Source organism: Drosophila obscura, unplaced genomic scaffold (genome assembly GCF_018151105.1).
Source record: "Drosophila obscura isolate BZ-5 IFL unplaced genomic scaffold, ASM1815110v1 contig_84, whole genome shotgun sequence".
Lineage (NCBI taxonomy): Eukaryota > Metazoa > Arthropoda > Insecta > Diptera > Drosophilidae > Drosophila > Drosophila obscura.
In genome coordinates, this window is record NW_024542877.1 from 968,737 (window position 1) to 986,089 (window position 17,353).

At 46.7% G+C, this 17,353-nt stretch overlaps 1 protein-coding gene across 1 annotated transcript; it reads right to left on the minus strand.

The window, feature by feature from the left end:
• Positions 1-7,802: 7,802 nt before the first annotated feature.
• LOC111069016 (achaete-scute complex protein T8) lies at positions 7,803-9,792 on the minus strand. The gene is given in 4 exon segments (XM_041595813.1): positions 7,803-8,164; positions 8,166-8,458; positions 8,539-9,160; positions 9,233-9,792. Coding segments are annotated over 4 exon segments (1,680 nt in total). The 5' UTR covers positions 9,680-9,792; the 3' UTR covers positions 7,803-7,846.
• Between the last annotated feature and the right edge of the window lie 7,561 nt (positions 9,793-17,353).

The window sequence follows — 17,353 nt, forward strand, 5'->3', positions numbered from 1 at the left end:
TACGACACAAGAGAACTTCACTGGCAGCTCAAAGATGCTCGTACAGCACTCAAACTTCCCCCATGCCACAGAAGGAAACACACAGCTCCGATGCAGCTTCGATCTTCGATATCTGGCAGTTATCTGGCCCCTCTCATTGGGCATTGGGTAATGCGCTAATGCGACGCAATCTGTAGCCGCAAAACCGATGGGCAGTGTCAAAATATTGATGCCGCCCCAAGCACCGACCAAGGGCAAAAGGCATTGTGCTGTTCCGATCGCTGGATTGTCTGGGACCCACGCATATTTGTTAGCATTACGCAGCGATAGAGGAGACGTAAGAGCTGGAGAGCTGGAGCTGGTGCTGGTGCTGGAGAGCTGGAGATCTCCTGCCCTTTTGCTCACTTAAGTCGACACCTCATTTCGTGAGGGCACTCGCAGCGGCGATTTGTAACGCGATTAATCGCAACGATCGCAACGAGCGGCTGACAAATGAAAATGCCATTGTCCGCCAATCGAGAGCAGCTTATCGCAATTGGATCTGATCAGGCTCTGGCAGCGCGATCTTTATTTTCAGTTTTATATGCGCAATTCTCGCCATGTCATTGGCTTGCAATGATTAACTGGATGCTGCGCTGGGGAGTCGGCTTTCACTTTTGGTTGGTGTCCTAGCCGATCTTCCGCCTCGCTCGATCATCGATTAACGAGCATCGGATTACGAAACGGAACGAGATGAGATGTGCTGAGGGGTGGGGGTGATGGTGAGGGGGGGGAACAAAGCGGAAATCCTTTCGGTTTCTTGCGCACTTCCTTTCCCGTTTTCACAGTTGCCAAACACGATTAATGAACCCGTTCGGGTGCGCAGCATCCCAACAAAACGTAAAAAAAAGGCCATGCAGCAGGTCCTGGTTCTCGTCCTTCCTTCCGACAGCACACACATCGATTCTGTTTGGTCATTGTCCTTTTTTGCGCTAGGCAAATAGCGCCGACACCGACACCGAACCAAACCGCCGCCGCCGCCGCCAACGGCTACGGTTACCAATTTAATTACGTCTGCCTCCTGCACTTTGTGCCTTGTGCTCTGTACCTGTGTCCCACCGTCCAGCCGATGCTTCGATGGTTCGATCATCAGTAATCCAATGCGAGCACCATTGCCATTTCTTTTTTTTTTGAGGCTGCCAGCCGGATGTTTGTGTACATTCGTTTAGTTTTTTATGGCGGGTGAAAACCCTTTTAGGACAGACTCGGATGACCTTCATGCGTGACACTGTGGTGGGCGCTTTGATGACCGCCGTACAGATCCAGGCATAGGGTTAATGGCTGCAAGCAACTACCATAAAATGGAAACTTTTATGTTCTATTATCTGGCAGTTTTGGCATGTGCTGGCAGGGAAATCATTTATAAATAAATTGTAATTTAATGTTAGCTGGGACTTCAAATGGGCATTGAATTGAGCAAATGTCTGGGAGTCCTCATATGGCAGATACTCGCAATAGGCATATCAATATGTATCTGATTGCGTGCGAGCAGTAAAGGAAAATAAATAAATAACAAATAATTATAAATAAATAGGAAAAAGAGTAGCTTCACAGATCAAATTTCAAAGCAAGAAGTTTGACATTTTAATAGCCATTTTGATAGCCGTAAAGACGTTAAAGAGGTTCCTTGTAATGCACTGAACTCAGCAAATCCAACCTGATAAAGTAAAAGCAACTGTTTCTCATTTGTTATTTGCTTATTTAAATTAACTTAAAGAAATTGCGAAATATTATGAAAATTAATTATAATTAGGGGAGGCCTTCGGCTGCCTCTGTTTCGGTTTCTCTTTCTGTTCAAACTACAGCATCTCTGACTCAGTGTAAAATCTATTTAAATATATTTAAATGTGTTTAAATGTTGAAAATAATTTTCCTTCATAATTCGGCAGATAATCTATTGGTGTGCCATGGAAAACAAAAGATTGGTGGATACATTTTAACAGACGTTTTCGTTTCAAAGAGCTCCATTTATTGGTAGTCCAATTTGGAAAGTTTTACCGATCGTTCCAACTACTTTCCTTCGATTTTGCAACGTTTATGAAATTTAAACATTTTCTAGGCAAAGAAATTGTGAAATTTCGAGCTGGCTGCTGCTTGACCAGCTTGAATTTATTTAATTGTCAACTGATTCCCACATCCCACTCCACTTTGGTTCGCGAGTTTGGATCAGTTGGTGTGCAATGATTGAGCCGTTTCCGGGATGCGATGCCCGTCGTGTGGCCATTCACTGGCTGGCGAGTGGCGTTGTCATTGTGAGTGCGCTTCCCTGAAGGACCCCACACCTGGCCAGGGAGCTGGGACCCGGACCCAGAACCCAGAACCGAACCGAACCACACCGATACTCATTTTGTCAAGTTCAATGCAGCTTCAGGGGAAGTGGCAGAGCGAACAAAGCGGGACAAGCGGGACGGCAAGGATGACTCAATCAATGGCAATGCAAAACTGCAGAAAACGCTTCCTGGAGTGCCGTCCTCATTGAATGGCCTGGCCAAGAGCTGTCAAAATTCTGTTGGTCATAGAGCCGAGCGTTTGATGACTCAATGCCGAGAGCAGAGCTGAGCTGAGCTGAGGCCACCCCGAGTGCATTAGTCAAAACAGCAGAGAAGAAGAAAGACAGAGAGTGCCGGGCTGGGACACACGTGGAGACAGACACTGGCATCAGGGAAATGGGAAAATGTCCTGGAAACACATGTGCGGCCAGGCCAGGCCTGGGCTTGGGGGGGGCAACTGAACAACTGTTCCCGTTGCCGTTCCCGTTTCAATCTGTAATTGAATCAGTTTCTGCAGCAGCAGCAACAACAGATGTTGTCCTTATGCCATTCATTGGGGCCCGGGCAAATGTTGATATGCGGACAATATGGCACCAGAACCACCGCCAGAACTCGAGTCATGAATGAAATTAACTCAATTTCTGTCAGCCGCAATGCGCAGGAGATCATCTCATTGTGGTTGACGGTGGACGGTGGGCGGAGGGCTTAGCTGTAGCTCAGGCTAAGCGGTTCTGGAAAGTGTTAACCAGAGTCCAAGAGTCCAGAGTGCTCACAGCCGTTGTCTCAGGCCTCTTGACCTGGTTTCCATTTTGCGGTTTAAGCGCTTAAGGACTTAGACACAAAGCGCACACTTAAGTGGCTCTCATTGTGGCCTGAAGTGCGTCCACTCCAAGGAGCACAGACAGCGCAGAGAGCACAGCCTGCGGCACGATAGGCCGCAGAGCAAAGAGCTTAAGTATGCCCAAAAATATATGTAATTGCCAGCGGAGATCGGAGCAGCAAAGTCCACGCTGGGCCATGCCTAAATGAGGCTTAACTCTTGGCCCAAGCCACTGGGCTAAGAAATCAGATCAAAACCAAGGATCAACGGATCAGACACTTGAACAAGTAGCAAGAACTCTTTTGAGATTTGAATGAATGAATGAATGAATGAAATCTAGCACGAGCTGCTCTACATGTGTATTGGGTTTGGGTTGGGTTCCTCTTTGCTTAGCTCGCCTTTCAGTCAGTAATGGCATCAATGAATTGGCAGGAGATGTCAGCTAACTGCAATTAATATCACATTAATTTTAGTTTATTTATTTGCAGTTACTCCACGGTTTCTTGGTCAGAGGTTGCCTCAGCCATGCAGCGATCGCTCTTCAAAGTTCCATATGCCATAAATTTATGTGTAAAATATGCTGAAAAATAGGTCCATAAATTACTTTATCTGGTATTAATATTTAATCTATAATTATTATCATTTTTTTTTTTTTTTATTTTATTTATTATTTTTTTTTATTTCTTTAATTTTTTTTATTTTATTTATTTATTTCTTCTCTTGTGTTCTCATTTCTATTGGTGCACTTTTCAGGCCATAATTTCTCTATTGATATCGTGCATCATCAAAACTAAACTAAGGTGGATTTTTGCCTCCCACAACACTTCTATTTATTCTATTTCTATATTTTTCTATTCTATTTTATTGTATTCTATTTAATCCATAAACATTCGAGTATATTAGAGACTCTTAAATTGAACTTCTTTTTGCCCCCCCAGGTCTTAGATATCTTGGGCTCTATGCAGGCAATATATCACCCTATCCAATCGAATATTACTCGTTAACTGTCATAATTACAATCGAAATGCGAGGCTGCCAGCGCGTGCTTGGCCCCAAGCTCGATCTGTGCGTAGCACCTGGCTGTGGCTGTGGCTCTGGCTCTGGCTGTAGCTATGGCAATGGTAATGTAATATGCCCCGAGCCGGTGACAAGAGGGCAACGGCAGTTGGGGGGAATCCAAGCAACTCAGGGGCATGGGCATGGGCATGCGCACACGCTAAATGAGCACAAAATCAAGAGCGGCAAAGGAAACGGGGAAATGGGAATGGGAGCGGGAACAGGAACGGCAAAGGCAACGGCAACGGATCGTATCGTAATAATGAGTTATTACACGAAATGATTTATGAATATTCAATGGTGACATGTGCGGCCCGGCCCGGCCCGGCCCGACTCCTCGCCCTGGGGGCGTGAACCGATCGCATAACTGTACTTGCCATACGGCAAAAATCAAAAGCAGCCAAAGCAGAGCACAGAGGAGCAGCACAGAGGAGCAGCACCCAGTCAGTGCTCTGTAATCGAATCCGGGCAGCGAAGGACACGAGTTCCGATCGGGAACGGCAACGGCAACGGGAATGTGCAGGGGTGAGCTGGGAGCAGGGAACAGGGAGCAACAGAGCATTTCATCTGTCCTAAGCCTTTTTCCATTCACAAAATAGAAAACAAAACAAAACAAAAAAAAATATAAGACGCGTCTGAAATTGATTTTTGTGAATCGAATGGAAAATTGGAAATACGAGAAACAAAATCGAAGGTGTACGATAGAGAGAGAGCGATAGAGAGAGGGGGTGTCGCATTACCTGGGATCAATATTTAATAATCATAACGGTGCAGAACGGTGCCAGCAGCTAGCAGATTTTCACTGCTAACGGCAGATCGGCAAACAGTTACCTCCAGGGCAAGGGCACCCACAAAGGAGACCCAATGAAAATGTATCTGCAGAACGAGCCTGGGCAAACACACCTGGCTGGGACAGGGGACCAGGCCAGACAGGGGATAGCCGAGAAACGGGAAACTGGAAACTGGTAGATGGGACACTCGAGGGGGTTGTAGGCGCACAGTACTGATCCTCAGCTAACCCACACACAGACATGCACACAGACTCCTATTAGCTATTACTCCTAGCCGAACCGAACCGAACCGAACCCAACTGAACGGTAAAGATCGGCTTGGGAACTGCAGATGCACGGCTTGCGTCATTCGTTCCCCACTCCATCTTGGGCACAGGCCAACGAGGTTCTTCTTCGTTGGGCATCTTTATGGGCAAACGATTTTCAATTGATTTTCCTCATTGTGTTTCCCCCTCGGCATGCCTGTGTGTGTCTTGGATAATTTTGCATCATTTATCCTTTTGCATTGGCGGGTTTTTCTGTTTATTTTCTCTCGTTTTTGTGCCTCGAGTCCTGGCAGCTGTCCGAAAGGCAGCGAGCAGCAGCAGGAGACACCCAGGCACAGGACAATGCAAACTGCATACAATTAGCCGAGTGTCTAGCGCCAAGCCAGCCAAGCCAGAGGATCAAGATGAGGGTGAGAAAGATTTACGTGGGATTTACGGGTGGTTGGGGGTACGATTTGTTGTCTTCCCTCTACGATCAGTCTGCCAAGATTTATTTATAGTATATATGTATTATTATTATTAATAATATAATTGCGTACAAAAATGGATCTGAATGCTAGCATATTTTCCACATATAAATAGAATCCCAAATATGAGCAGGGAAATTCCTAAAATTATAAAAAAGCAACCATGGATGTTTATTGGCTCATACTCACTTTAAAAAGTGGATTGGAACATTCCAGAAATTTTTTAGAATGCCATGAATATCCATGCTTAAGTATAACAATATTAAAACCAAAGGAAAGTGTGTGAAATTCATTAAAAAAGGGAAACCTTGAACAAGATGCCCGCACAGATAATTCCATAAATTACCTTAAGCCTTTTGCTACACAAAAATCAACTTTATTGAGTGCCAGCTCGATCAATGCAACTTCAATTTTGATGGGAATGCCTCGAAATTTGAGCGACCTCTTGCGGTTGCCGTTCTTCAGGATTTCCAAGATCCCTCATCAATATGCAGGCGAGTCGCTATCTCGGGCTGAGCTGGCTGAGGTGCATTCTTAATTACACTGTCATTAGGCGCCTGTTTAAATTGGACCGTTACAAACGAATCCCGAACAACACTTGCGGGATAATGCCTACAAAATAATTCCCATTTGCATTCCCACGTTGCAGTCCCTGGAGGCCGTAACTCGGCCGGGCACGACACGACACGACACGGCACGGCACGGCCCTGCCCGGTCTCAGTCTCGGTGGGCATATGCCACTGTCATTTATCAGGACATGGACATGAGGCTCATTTGAATATAAAGTAAGCGGCGCACTCAAGCGCAGTGCCTTACCAGCTCATGGCAGAGCCCTGAAGCGCCGAAGCCCTGACTGCCTGCCGCCCTACCGCCCTGCCACCCTGATATGCAAATCTATCTCCATCTTGTTCGCTCTCCCTCTCCACACATCTATCTCCATCTATCTATCCATCAAGCGCTGTGTCCCTGCATGCTTGGCCGCCTATGAAAATGAACATGATATGCTGATTCCCTACCACTCTCCTTCTCCTTTTCTCCTTTTTTTTTATTTATTTATAGTTTTTTTTGTATGCCGTATTCAGTTTTCACTGTGGCACGGAATGGGTCAGACTGCTGCGATTCCCACCCATTCCGAGCCAGGCTTTCCCCTGCTGCTGCCACTGACTGTGCCATTAGCAGGGACTTTGGGCACATTTAAGCTGTTCGACATCTGATCTGATCTACGCAGGATCAGCGCTGGGAAACGCTGTTTGATCCGCTTGGCATTGAGATCTATGGCTGTCGATAACGAACACTAAATAGCCATAAAGCATAGCAATAATAACTCAGAAATATCGTGCATGAATTCTATGAATTTTTGGGGCATTACCAAAGGTGACTACAAATTTCTGAAAGATGAAACAAGTTTTTTATGTTCATATAAAAATTACTAAAGCTCTTTCTGGTCTACTTTTGAGCAGCAAAATGTATCCATAATTGGTTTACCCAACTTTTAAATGTTTAAATGGTTTTGTTTTAATTTTAATTTCAATGATTCAATGCTCTCACTTAAGATAGGTAGCTGCTGGGTAACTTTCTTTTTCCGCCAATAAATTTCGATTTGATTATCATTTGATTTTTCATATATATATTTTTGCATTTGATGTATGTATGTATGTACAGTGTACACATTAAATATATATGTATGTATGTGTATAGTATATATGTATGTATGTATGTATATATCTTCACTTATCAACTCAACATTCGGGGGCATTCAATTAGATCTATGCAAAAAAAATTAATCTTACCAAACTAAACAGGCAATAAAAAAAAAATATAGAATGAAGTGCTTAGCTCGCTAGATATACTACATATATAGATAAATAGGTTAACTATTGTGGGGGGTGGGGGGTGGGTTGTTGGTGGGTAAAGGTGGGTGGGGGTACGATTTGGTTAGTTGTTTTGGTTTTGTTGTATCACTAAATGACTAAGTACACCGAGCGGTGCTCTGGATCTCTGCACGTCTCTTTCCTACATCTACTATATACACACACAATGACTCGGTCAAGGATCCGCAGCAGCAAAACAAATACACAAAAAAAAAAAAAAAAAAAAAACCTACATAATTCCGCTATAGCTATACAGATATATATATTCCGATCCGATTCGATTCGGATCACATGAGCACTGCTGATGTGTCGTTGGAGTGGGATGTCGGTCCCGTCTCCGATTTGGGCGTGTGCGCCTCCCACCAGTCAATGGCATCGATCATGCTCTCGTCGGAGAGACAGCCACCGCCCACTGATCCGACTGCCGTGCCAGCCGCTGCCTCCTGGTGCAGCATATCGTTGAATTCCTTCTTGAAGCTGGGCAGCCCCACCACCACATTGTCGTAGAAGCTGACGGGCTCCTGGTCGTAGAAGGCGGGCAGTATGGGCGAGCACAGCATTTGGGCCTGCTCCTGTGAGTAGTTCAGGGATGTTGTCGGTGAGCTGCCATTCGTGTTGCGTGTTGGTGTTGGTGTTGGCCCTGCTGTTGGCGTATTCCTGTTTGATCAGTTGCTGCTGCAGCTGGGCGGCACACGCCTGCAACAGGAGTTCATTAGCAACGGCGACAGGTGAAACTGAAGCTGAAACTGTTTCGGGCGCATTGCCGCTCGCTGGTTGAGGCATTGATGAACTGCCTCGCTGTATTGGGGATGTGCAAGGACTGCTTGTGGTGGCTGCCCCTGCCTCTGCAGCTGATGGTGGCACGGGCGATCGCGATAAGTTCGAACCGCTTCGGGCAGCTGCAATCGGCAGTGCCATGGCAGGGGGATCGGGACTGGCATTGCTGCTCAGGCAATTTGTGTCAATTAAGGCACCGAACTGATCCCCCCATCCAGGCTGGAGCTGCTGCCCAGCATATCGGGGGTCACCAGCTGGTAGGTGTTCGTTCCCGGTATCCTCAAGTACTGCAGCCCATTGAGGGTCGTCACACAGGGCAGCAGGTCATTGCTGTTGCTCTGAGTTGGCTGCTCTGGCTGCTCCTGCTCCTGCGACTGCTCCTGCAACGTCTGGCTGGTGGCTCCTGCAACGGCTGGCGGCTCCTCCATCTCGTAGTTGCTGAGCGAATCATCAAAGTGCTCGTCCAGGCCATCGAACTCGTCCTTGATGAACATGAAGCTGTCGTCGCCGCTGCTCGAGCTGTTCGCATGGAAGCCCAGCGGCGGAAAATCGAAGCCCAGCAGCTTCTCCAGACTCCGGATATACTCGACGGCCATGCGCAGCGTCTCCACCTTGGACAGCTTCTTGCTGGCACCCCGGCCGGCGCCCTGCGCCTCAAAGGCCTCGGACACCTCCTCGGGTATGCGCTCCCTGAGCAGCGCGAATCCATTGTTCACCTGCTTGACGCGATTCCGTTCACGCGCATTGCGACGCGCCACCGCCTGCGGCATGGGCAGACCCTTGCGTCCGGGCGTGCCCGCTGCCGCTGCCGCCGCCGCCGCCGCCTTGGCGTCCAGCTCCAGGCACGCAGACGGAGTCGGAGCTGCGGCAGCGGGCTGTGGTGCCTGCTTGGCCGCTGGATTGCTGCTCGCCGTCTTGGCCACCTTCTCCTGGCTCTTCTTGCTCAGCTTGCTGCGTTTGGCACTGCCCCCGGCCGGCGGTTTGCTCGGCCCGATCAGACTGTTCTGGGAGTTCTGGGAGTTCTGCTTGGACTCGCCTAGCGGCCGCTTGCGTGGGCCCAAAGTGCCCGAATTTGTTGTGGCTGAGGCGGCGGCACTCTGCACTGCCCCGAGCATGCCAAAGTCCCGGATCTTGCGGATGATCGTGTTCTGGTTGGCGATGTGCTGCTGCAGGGCATTGGCCCCGCTCTCGCTGAGCACATTGTGTACGGTGATCTTGCCGAATGGCTTGCTGGCGCCCAGTGGCTGTATGCTGTTCTCCTTGGAGGCAGCCGATGAGCTGCCACTCGTCGACTTGGCCGTTGTCTGCGGCGGCGGTGAGGGGCTGAAGCTGAGGGCAGCCATTTGGTTGGAAGCTGTTGGTTAACTTTTTAGTGGACTGGGAGTACTGGGCGCTGGTACTGCAGTGGCACTTTGTTGCTTCCTGGGCGAGTGTTTGGCGGCAACTGCTGCTCCTCGTTGTCGTTGTGCGTTGCGGCTCTAGAATTTGTGTCCTTGCGTCAGGACAGCTGGTTGCGTTCTGTGTCGCGTGCCCCGATATCTGGCGGCAGAACTCCAAAACCAAAAAAAAAAAAACTCAACTGTCACTACTACTGAACGGAATGGAACGGAACGGAACGCCGGCGTTGGCTGCGCTGCCAGCGGAAATGACTTCGTTGACTGACTGATGGCGCGCACACACACAACACACAACACACACGGCGGCACAACAAAATATAACGTATCCTTCTCGTGTGTCCCTCGTACACACACACACACACACATACACCTCATGCTCATGCCCCCCCTACTCCACGCCACTCCGCTTATGTAAAACATAATGAAATGAAAACAACAAGCGGCAGCGGCAGCGGCGGCTCTCTCTCTCTCTGACTCGCAGCAGAGGTATGACTTTTCATCCCCTACTCGTAGATCCCTTGTGCGGCAGTGTAGGGTAGGGTGTCCTTCCCTTGATCCACACACGCACACAAACACACACACAGAGTGGCGCACACACAGACAAAAGGCTCACCTCAGGCTTTTGGGAAAACTAACATCTGATCTGGAAGCATTCCACTCCACCTGGACAAGGACAACCAAGGGTGGTTTCCCTCCACCTATGTAACTTCTCTCTCCATTCCTCTCAGCCTGCTTATATACCACCCCTCCATATACACACAGCTACATATATACTACGCGAGACCAAAGCAAAGGCCAGATCGAAGCTTTGGCAGCCCTGGTCGTGCGGCCAGTACCTGGGCCACCACAGGCACCGGAGTCCGGGCGCAATCACCACCTTAAAATTCCCACACAATCCAGACACAGGGCCATAGATCACCTCTTCTGATCACTTGACAGTGGAACAAAAGTGTTTTTGGCAAATCCACAAGAATTATCCACAAGAAAAATCTCCCTAGAGCACTCAGCGTTCTCTTGCTCCAACGAAAATGGTTTTTAAATCACAGCTTCAGAGTTTTAATAATTCGTTAAATGTTTCCAACGTAGAGAATATTTATTTTCTGTGCTGAAATAACCAAGAGGAACATCGACAATTAGGCAATACTGATTCCCTGGAAGAGGGTTTCAGCACTGCCCTAAGGACTTACCAGAAATCAATTGGAACTCAGGAAATCCAGCAAAGTTGTACCAAAACTCTGAGCCACATAGGCAAACTCATATATCAAAGGAAATCAGCGAAATGTCACTTTCTTTTAATTTTCCACTAAATCATTGGGACAAGATTTTCACGCTTGCTGCCACGAGAATCTCAAGAATTGTCTCTGGGAACTGTCTGCTGAAATGAGGGCCTGGCCAGGGGCATTGTGAAAAACCATTTGCCAATTGTCGAGCTAATTAAGCGAAAATTAAAGGCGAGCGAGTACCGAGCCGAACCGAGCCGAACCAAGGCAAGATCTTGGCAAATTTGTATGGCCATAAATCCTAATTAAAATTGACAAGATGCGAGAGGAATGTTGCTTGCTACTTCTAGGGGTAAGGCTAAGCCCAGCCCTAAGCTATCTTTCCCATCAACACAGGCAGCAGCGGCAGCAGCAGCAACATTGCGTTATGCCAGCAGCTTCCTTTGGGCATGTGGCTCTGCTCTATGAGTTCCACTTTCAGCTTTCAGTTTCAGCTTCAGTTTTGAGCTGCGAGTTCCCAGTTCCCAGTTCGGGCCGTGGGCAATTAGTTTGTTGGCTGTCTGTCTGTCTGTCTGTTTGGTGGGAAAATAATTTACGGATTTTGGCAACATCTCGAAGCTTAAGTCTGTGTCTCCGAAACTAGTTTGTAGGCCAGGGAGAGTGGATCGATTGCAGTACAACAATTTGTTTGTGTTTGTGTGTGTTTTTCGGCTGCTGAGAGACTTTTTCTTTGGTTTTGTTTTTTTGCTTCGGTTGGGCCAGGTAGTTGCTTATAGACCTGATCCTGAGGCGTATCCTTAGCTCGCTCTCCCTCTCTGTCTCTGTCTCTGTTACCATTCTGAATGTGTGTGCGTACTTGCTACACAATTTATAAACTTGAGTTCACTTGAAAAGTTCAAGGAAACGACTTGAGCAGGATCAGCAGCAGCGGCAGGAGGCATGAGGCAGGCGGCGCAAAACTTTGACTACCGGTTTCGCCTGAATGGATGTAGGAATCGACTGGGCTGTAGATCCTTGTTGCTGGCGGTTCGGTTCCTTGCCACCAGTCAACAGTCAACAGTTGTGTGTGTGTGTGCGTGTGTGCATATTCCCTGGCCTCCTTCGAGCCCTTGCGCCGCCTGCATTGTTGTCTCGATGAGGACGCTTTGACTTGGTTGCGTCCCACTTTGACGACACGACACGACACGCCTAGAGATGCCACCAGTCACCCCTACCCCGCACCGAATCGCAGCTATACATATACATACCTATATGTATGTATATATGTATGCCTCAATAATATATAAGAGCTTTATGTCGCTGCAATTATAAATATATATGTATATAAAAAATAAGAAGCAAAGAAAAAGAATAATAGTCATAAATAAATAATATTGTATAATTTTTGTCGGGCCCTGTGCAACCCCTCTGTGGAATTATAATTTGTCTGATTTCTGGCAGAGCCCTCAGGGGGGTTGAAAGTCGCATTAATGCAGCCGTAACTCACTCTCTCTCTCTCTCTCTCGGGGCACACGGAGAGAAATGTGAATCAAGGGAATGTTGAATATTTACTACACTGAAAAAAAAGGGTCTGTGGTGCTATGCAGCTAAACTATCACAGATATATTTATTCCACTTTCATCAAAAAAAAAAAAATATTATTAAGAAAGTAAGTCATGGGTAAGGCACACATCCTGTCCAAGGACTATTATATTGAATTCCATTCCGTTCTGACTTTCATCTTTGGCGGCTTGAGAAAATACAACAACTTAAACAAACAAAAATTAATTTCGATGCTGGGATTCGGATGCGGATTCGGATTCGGATTCGGCTTTGGGACTTATTTGCATTCGTGCCGAGAACGCATCGATTTCAATGGGAACCACACAGAGAGAGAGAGAGAGAGAGCGAAATAGGGGCAGTGGCAGGATCGGGAATATTCATGCATAAATATATATGAATATAGATGATGAGTGAAATTTGAAATGGGAGTGAAAGCAGTGAGTAAACACACACACACAGAGGACTGACAGGATCATAGGATTCGCTGCCTTGCGGGGGGTGTTCACACGCGGCAATCGGTAAATCAATCAGGCACAGAGCATTCACAGCACTTTGACTTTGATGCCGAACCCAGTCCCAATCCCGATCCCCTTTTGGCATCAAATTAGCTTTAGTTTCGTGTAACCGGAGGAAGGCGCCGAGTGAGTCCCGAGTGCCGAGTCCCAAGTCCCCTCATGTCCTGTCTGTAGTGCGTCTGGTACTTGTCGTCGACTCAAGTGCCTCGCTCGCTAGCGATCCTTGCCGAACTAAAACCCATCCCATCGAATCCCATTCGTCTCCTTACGATTCTCGCTTCTGTTTTTCATTCATTTGCCTTTCCTCTCTCTCTCTCTCTCTTGGCATCTGTGCGCAGTTGTGCGCACATAAATCGCCTTTTCTATTCTTCCTTTCTTTTGCTTTTTGTTTTCGGTGTGCGTGTTTTTTTTTTTTTTGATTGCTTTGCAGTCGCAGGAACATGAATTTATGAGTGGCTAAGGAAACTTGAAGCGGAAGTCCCCCTTGGCTCAGTGGCAGTCCTCGCGCTCGAAATAACTTCGGGATCAAGCAGCAGCAGCAGCTCAGACCTAAAGTGTCCAGGACCAAAGGGAAGAACTTTACGTGATGTAAAATCAAATGCCATGGGATTCCCTCTCTCTTTCTCTCTGTCTTTGCACCTAGGGAAATTGCAAGTGAATAAACTCGGGAATGGAAGTACAAAAAATCTGTAAAGGAGACTTGGTAGCAACTGAAAACCGATCACAAGATCAGTCTAAGATTTGTTCATCTTGATCCACAGTTAGGTGACCCGCTTTTTGCAGCTTGTTGCAATCTGTGGAAGGACTGCATATAATTCCTTTGATTAAAATCGAAGCATTCTCCCGGGCCTAGCATACTTTTGGGCAGTGCCAGCGGCACCTCATCTGGTGCCGCCTGGTGAGTGCTTTTCATTCCCTTACAGGGAAAACTGTGCTGCGGCATGCGCCAAACGTGTGCGCTGCGATCGGGATGTGGAGTGGAGTGGCCCGGGTCCCGGGTCCCAGGTCCCGTTCCATCCCAGTGCTCGTCCAGTCTGCGCTCTGCAACAATGCGGAAGGAACAATGGACACTGGCAGCGGGACTGAAAAGCGAAATTGAAAATTTCCCTACAATTTCGAGCACTCTCGAAAAGGTTGGGGTGCGATCGTGATCGTGATCGCGCACGTGCCCCTGTAAATGTACAGCAAGAGAGTGAGAGAGAGGGAGAGGGAGAGAGAGTGAGAGGGAATGTGTGTGTGTGTGTGTGTGTGTGTGAGTGAGTGTATGGGAGTGTAAGGGAATGGAATTGGTGTTTGTTTCGTGGGACTTGGTGTACCTGGCAGCATGACTATGCCGTATCCTGGATCAGAACGCGCTTTTCGCTTTTCGGGGGTTGGCTCAACAACAACAACAACAACAAAAGCAATAGCAATAAATTATCCACGGCCCTGCACCCTACTCCTCCTCCTCCTGATCCTGCTCCCCACCCTCTATTTCCAACTCCTGCTCAGCTACACCCTAGCCCGCTCCCTCTACCCTCACCCCTGGCCCAATCTGTGACTATGTAAAAAAAAACAATAAAAGGAAAGTCCAGTTTAGCAGCCCAAGTTTTAGACATTCTTTACGATCTATCCAGATGGTATGCTATATACCCAAAACAGTGGGAACAGACAGGCTAAGGTTGCAGGACTTGTGTGGAAATATCCAATAAAATATTAATAAATATTAATTTAATTTGTCTCCTTTTATTGGAGCAAAGATCCATGCAAAATCCTAATACCCTTTGAGAGGGTATTGACATAAATTGGGCTAGGGGGAAAATGAAATAAAAAAAAGCCTAAGGGACTGCGACCGGTTCGGGGATCGGATCGATCTCCTTCGTCTCTATCGCACTCGTTCTCGCCGCTCTGCTCTCCTCTAATGTCCTTTGTTGTGCTGTCCGTGTCCCGTGCTGGGGTCGCTGATCGCCAGCGTCATCCTCATCCACACACCGTCAGCGTCATCCACATCCACATCGTCATCATCATCATCAGCGTCATCATCCTCATCCTCGTCCTCATCGTCAGACGCGAAAAACATCTGCTCCTGCTGCAGCAATCGCTCAACAATTCTCCCCCTATGCCTCTCTCTCACTCTCACTCGCACCCTCTGTGGACATCTATCAGATCAACCCCTATATGCACTCGCTTGTAAGGTTATTATTGCTGTGGCTCCTGGCATTCTGTCAATAGCATTGTCCTGGTGGACAGAACCTGGCTGCCTACGCGCTCTGCCCTGCCCTGCCCATTAAGTTCCAACAGGATTACCAGCGCCTGGGGGTGCGCCGATTGTTTGCCTTTGGGATCTGCTCAGATCGTTGGTAACTTTCCAGCTAGCAGCCAAAAGCTGTCCAGGGCGGAGTGGGAGCTGCTCACACATCAATATATCATTTCCAATCCATTTGATTCGCTTCGGTTCACAGCGCTGTTTTAATGGCTGCACAGTTTTACGACGTGGGGCTCTTGGGTTTCATGTCCCTTTCATAGCTGGTCTTATTTGGTGTTTGTTGCGCTCACTTAAGTCTTAGGAATATTCCAGAAAGGAGTGTGGTGAAATCGTTAAACTTGTTCATGGCTTCCCTGGAATGGGACACTGCTTCCAACCATAGATAATACTATGAGAATGGTACTGGTACTGGCCATCTTTATTTTTTATTTATTTTGTTTTTCTTTTTTTTAAATTGTTTTCATCATTTTTTATTAACAATTGTGCTTTGATATATATTTTGTGCGATAGTTTTTGGATACGTTAATATTATATTATTATACGTTAATATTTCTGATATGCATGTACGTTGAGGTTGGGTTTCGCACTATCAATAGGAAGAGCCTTGGGAAAAATAAACTTTTAAAATTAGCAAAAACATTTTTAAGGCCTTAAAATATATTTGAAGGGTTTTTGTACAGTTCCGATATGATTGCTGCTTAGATAAATACAGGATACAGGACACTCAGAATATCTTAAATCATTTTAGAGTTCTACCGCCCCTCGCCCAAGTGCTCCCTCTATTGGGTTCTGTTCTGTTTTCTTTTTGCCTGTTACTTTTGCCATCCTTTGATGATCATTCCGATGGCAGTGAGGCATTGAGGGTGAGTGCACAACAGCAACAGCATTGGGCGTACAAATGGGAGTCGGAATGGCAATCGGAGGGGACCAACGACCAACGGAATACGCACAATGCCATGGAAATTAATGCGCGCGAACAATCGGGCATGAAATGAAATCTATTTGAATAACTGATTACATTTCGCAAGGGGGGGGGCGAGAGCGATTGAGAGAGCTTTGAAAAACTTGTTGCCCTCGATGGCGCGGTGGTCTGCGGACGGTGGGAAAGGGGGAAGCGAGTCAGCAGCGGGGTGCGCACGCGCGAGGGTCCTTGACAAAGGATTCAGTCGACGGTAATGCAAATTATGCAAATTTCGCTCCGCCAAAAAGTTGATCCTGTTCCTGCTCCTGCTCCTGCTGCTGCTGCTGTCGCTCACCATAATTAAAGCAAAAACTCAAAAAAAAAAAAAAACTCTACAATCCAACGAAAACCGAAAGGGGACAAAATTCCGCAAAAGTGTAACAGCAACAACAACAACAAATATAAATTAAAATTGTACACCCTTGCAAAAGGTTTAATTACATTTCAAAGGTGTTTGGCACACCATCAAGGAAGCCTCTTCGATGGTATAATGTCTGTGCTAATAGTTAATATAATTTTTGTATATCTTCTTGGTCAGCATCAGTAAAGTTAATGATCTTGAGGCAATTATGGGACATAAAAGGATTGCATTGATGTCATTATTGAATGAAAAAAAATATGAATGCAAGTGGCAGTAAAGATGAGTGACCCAGATCCCATGCCGGAAACAATTTATGGCCCACACAAATTACAGGAGTAAATTATTATTGCTAGACTATGTATTTTACAGAGAAAGTTAAGAGCTTAATTTAATTGTTCCCAAATAAAAAAAGAAATAGAATAAATAATCGTTGAAATATTTAAATGATAAACCCAAAGAACTAACTAAAATTTCTGCAACTGTGAAATCTTCCTTGATTGATATATATCCCATATCTACATTCATATATCCAGTCTTTCAAATCTATTTTTCCCCTCCTATATTTGTCTGTTAAGCAATATTAGAACCAGTTTGAAGGCTCACACAAAGCTGTGGGTGTATATTCAATCCGGGTGCTAACATCGGGTCGGTGGAAAGTGGAAAGAAATCTCTTTGCCCGGGAAGGGTATTCAGGCGCATGTTTCTCATTGACTTTCCAGTTGTAGAACAGCGTGACCTTGCCCAGTCGGGCTTACCCGGCATATTAATGAGCTGCC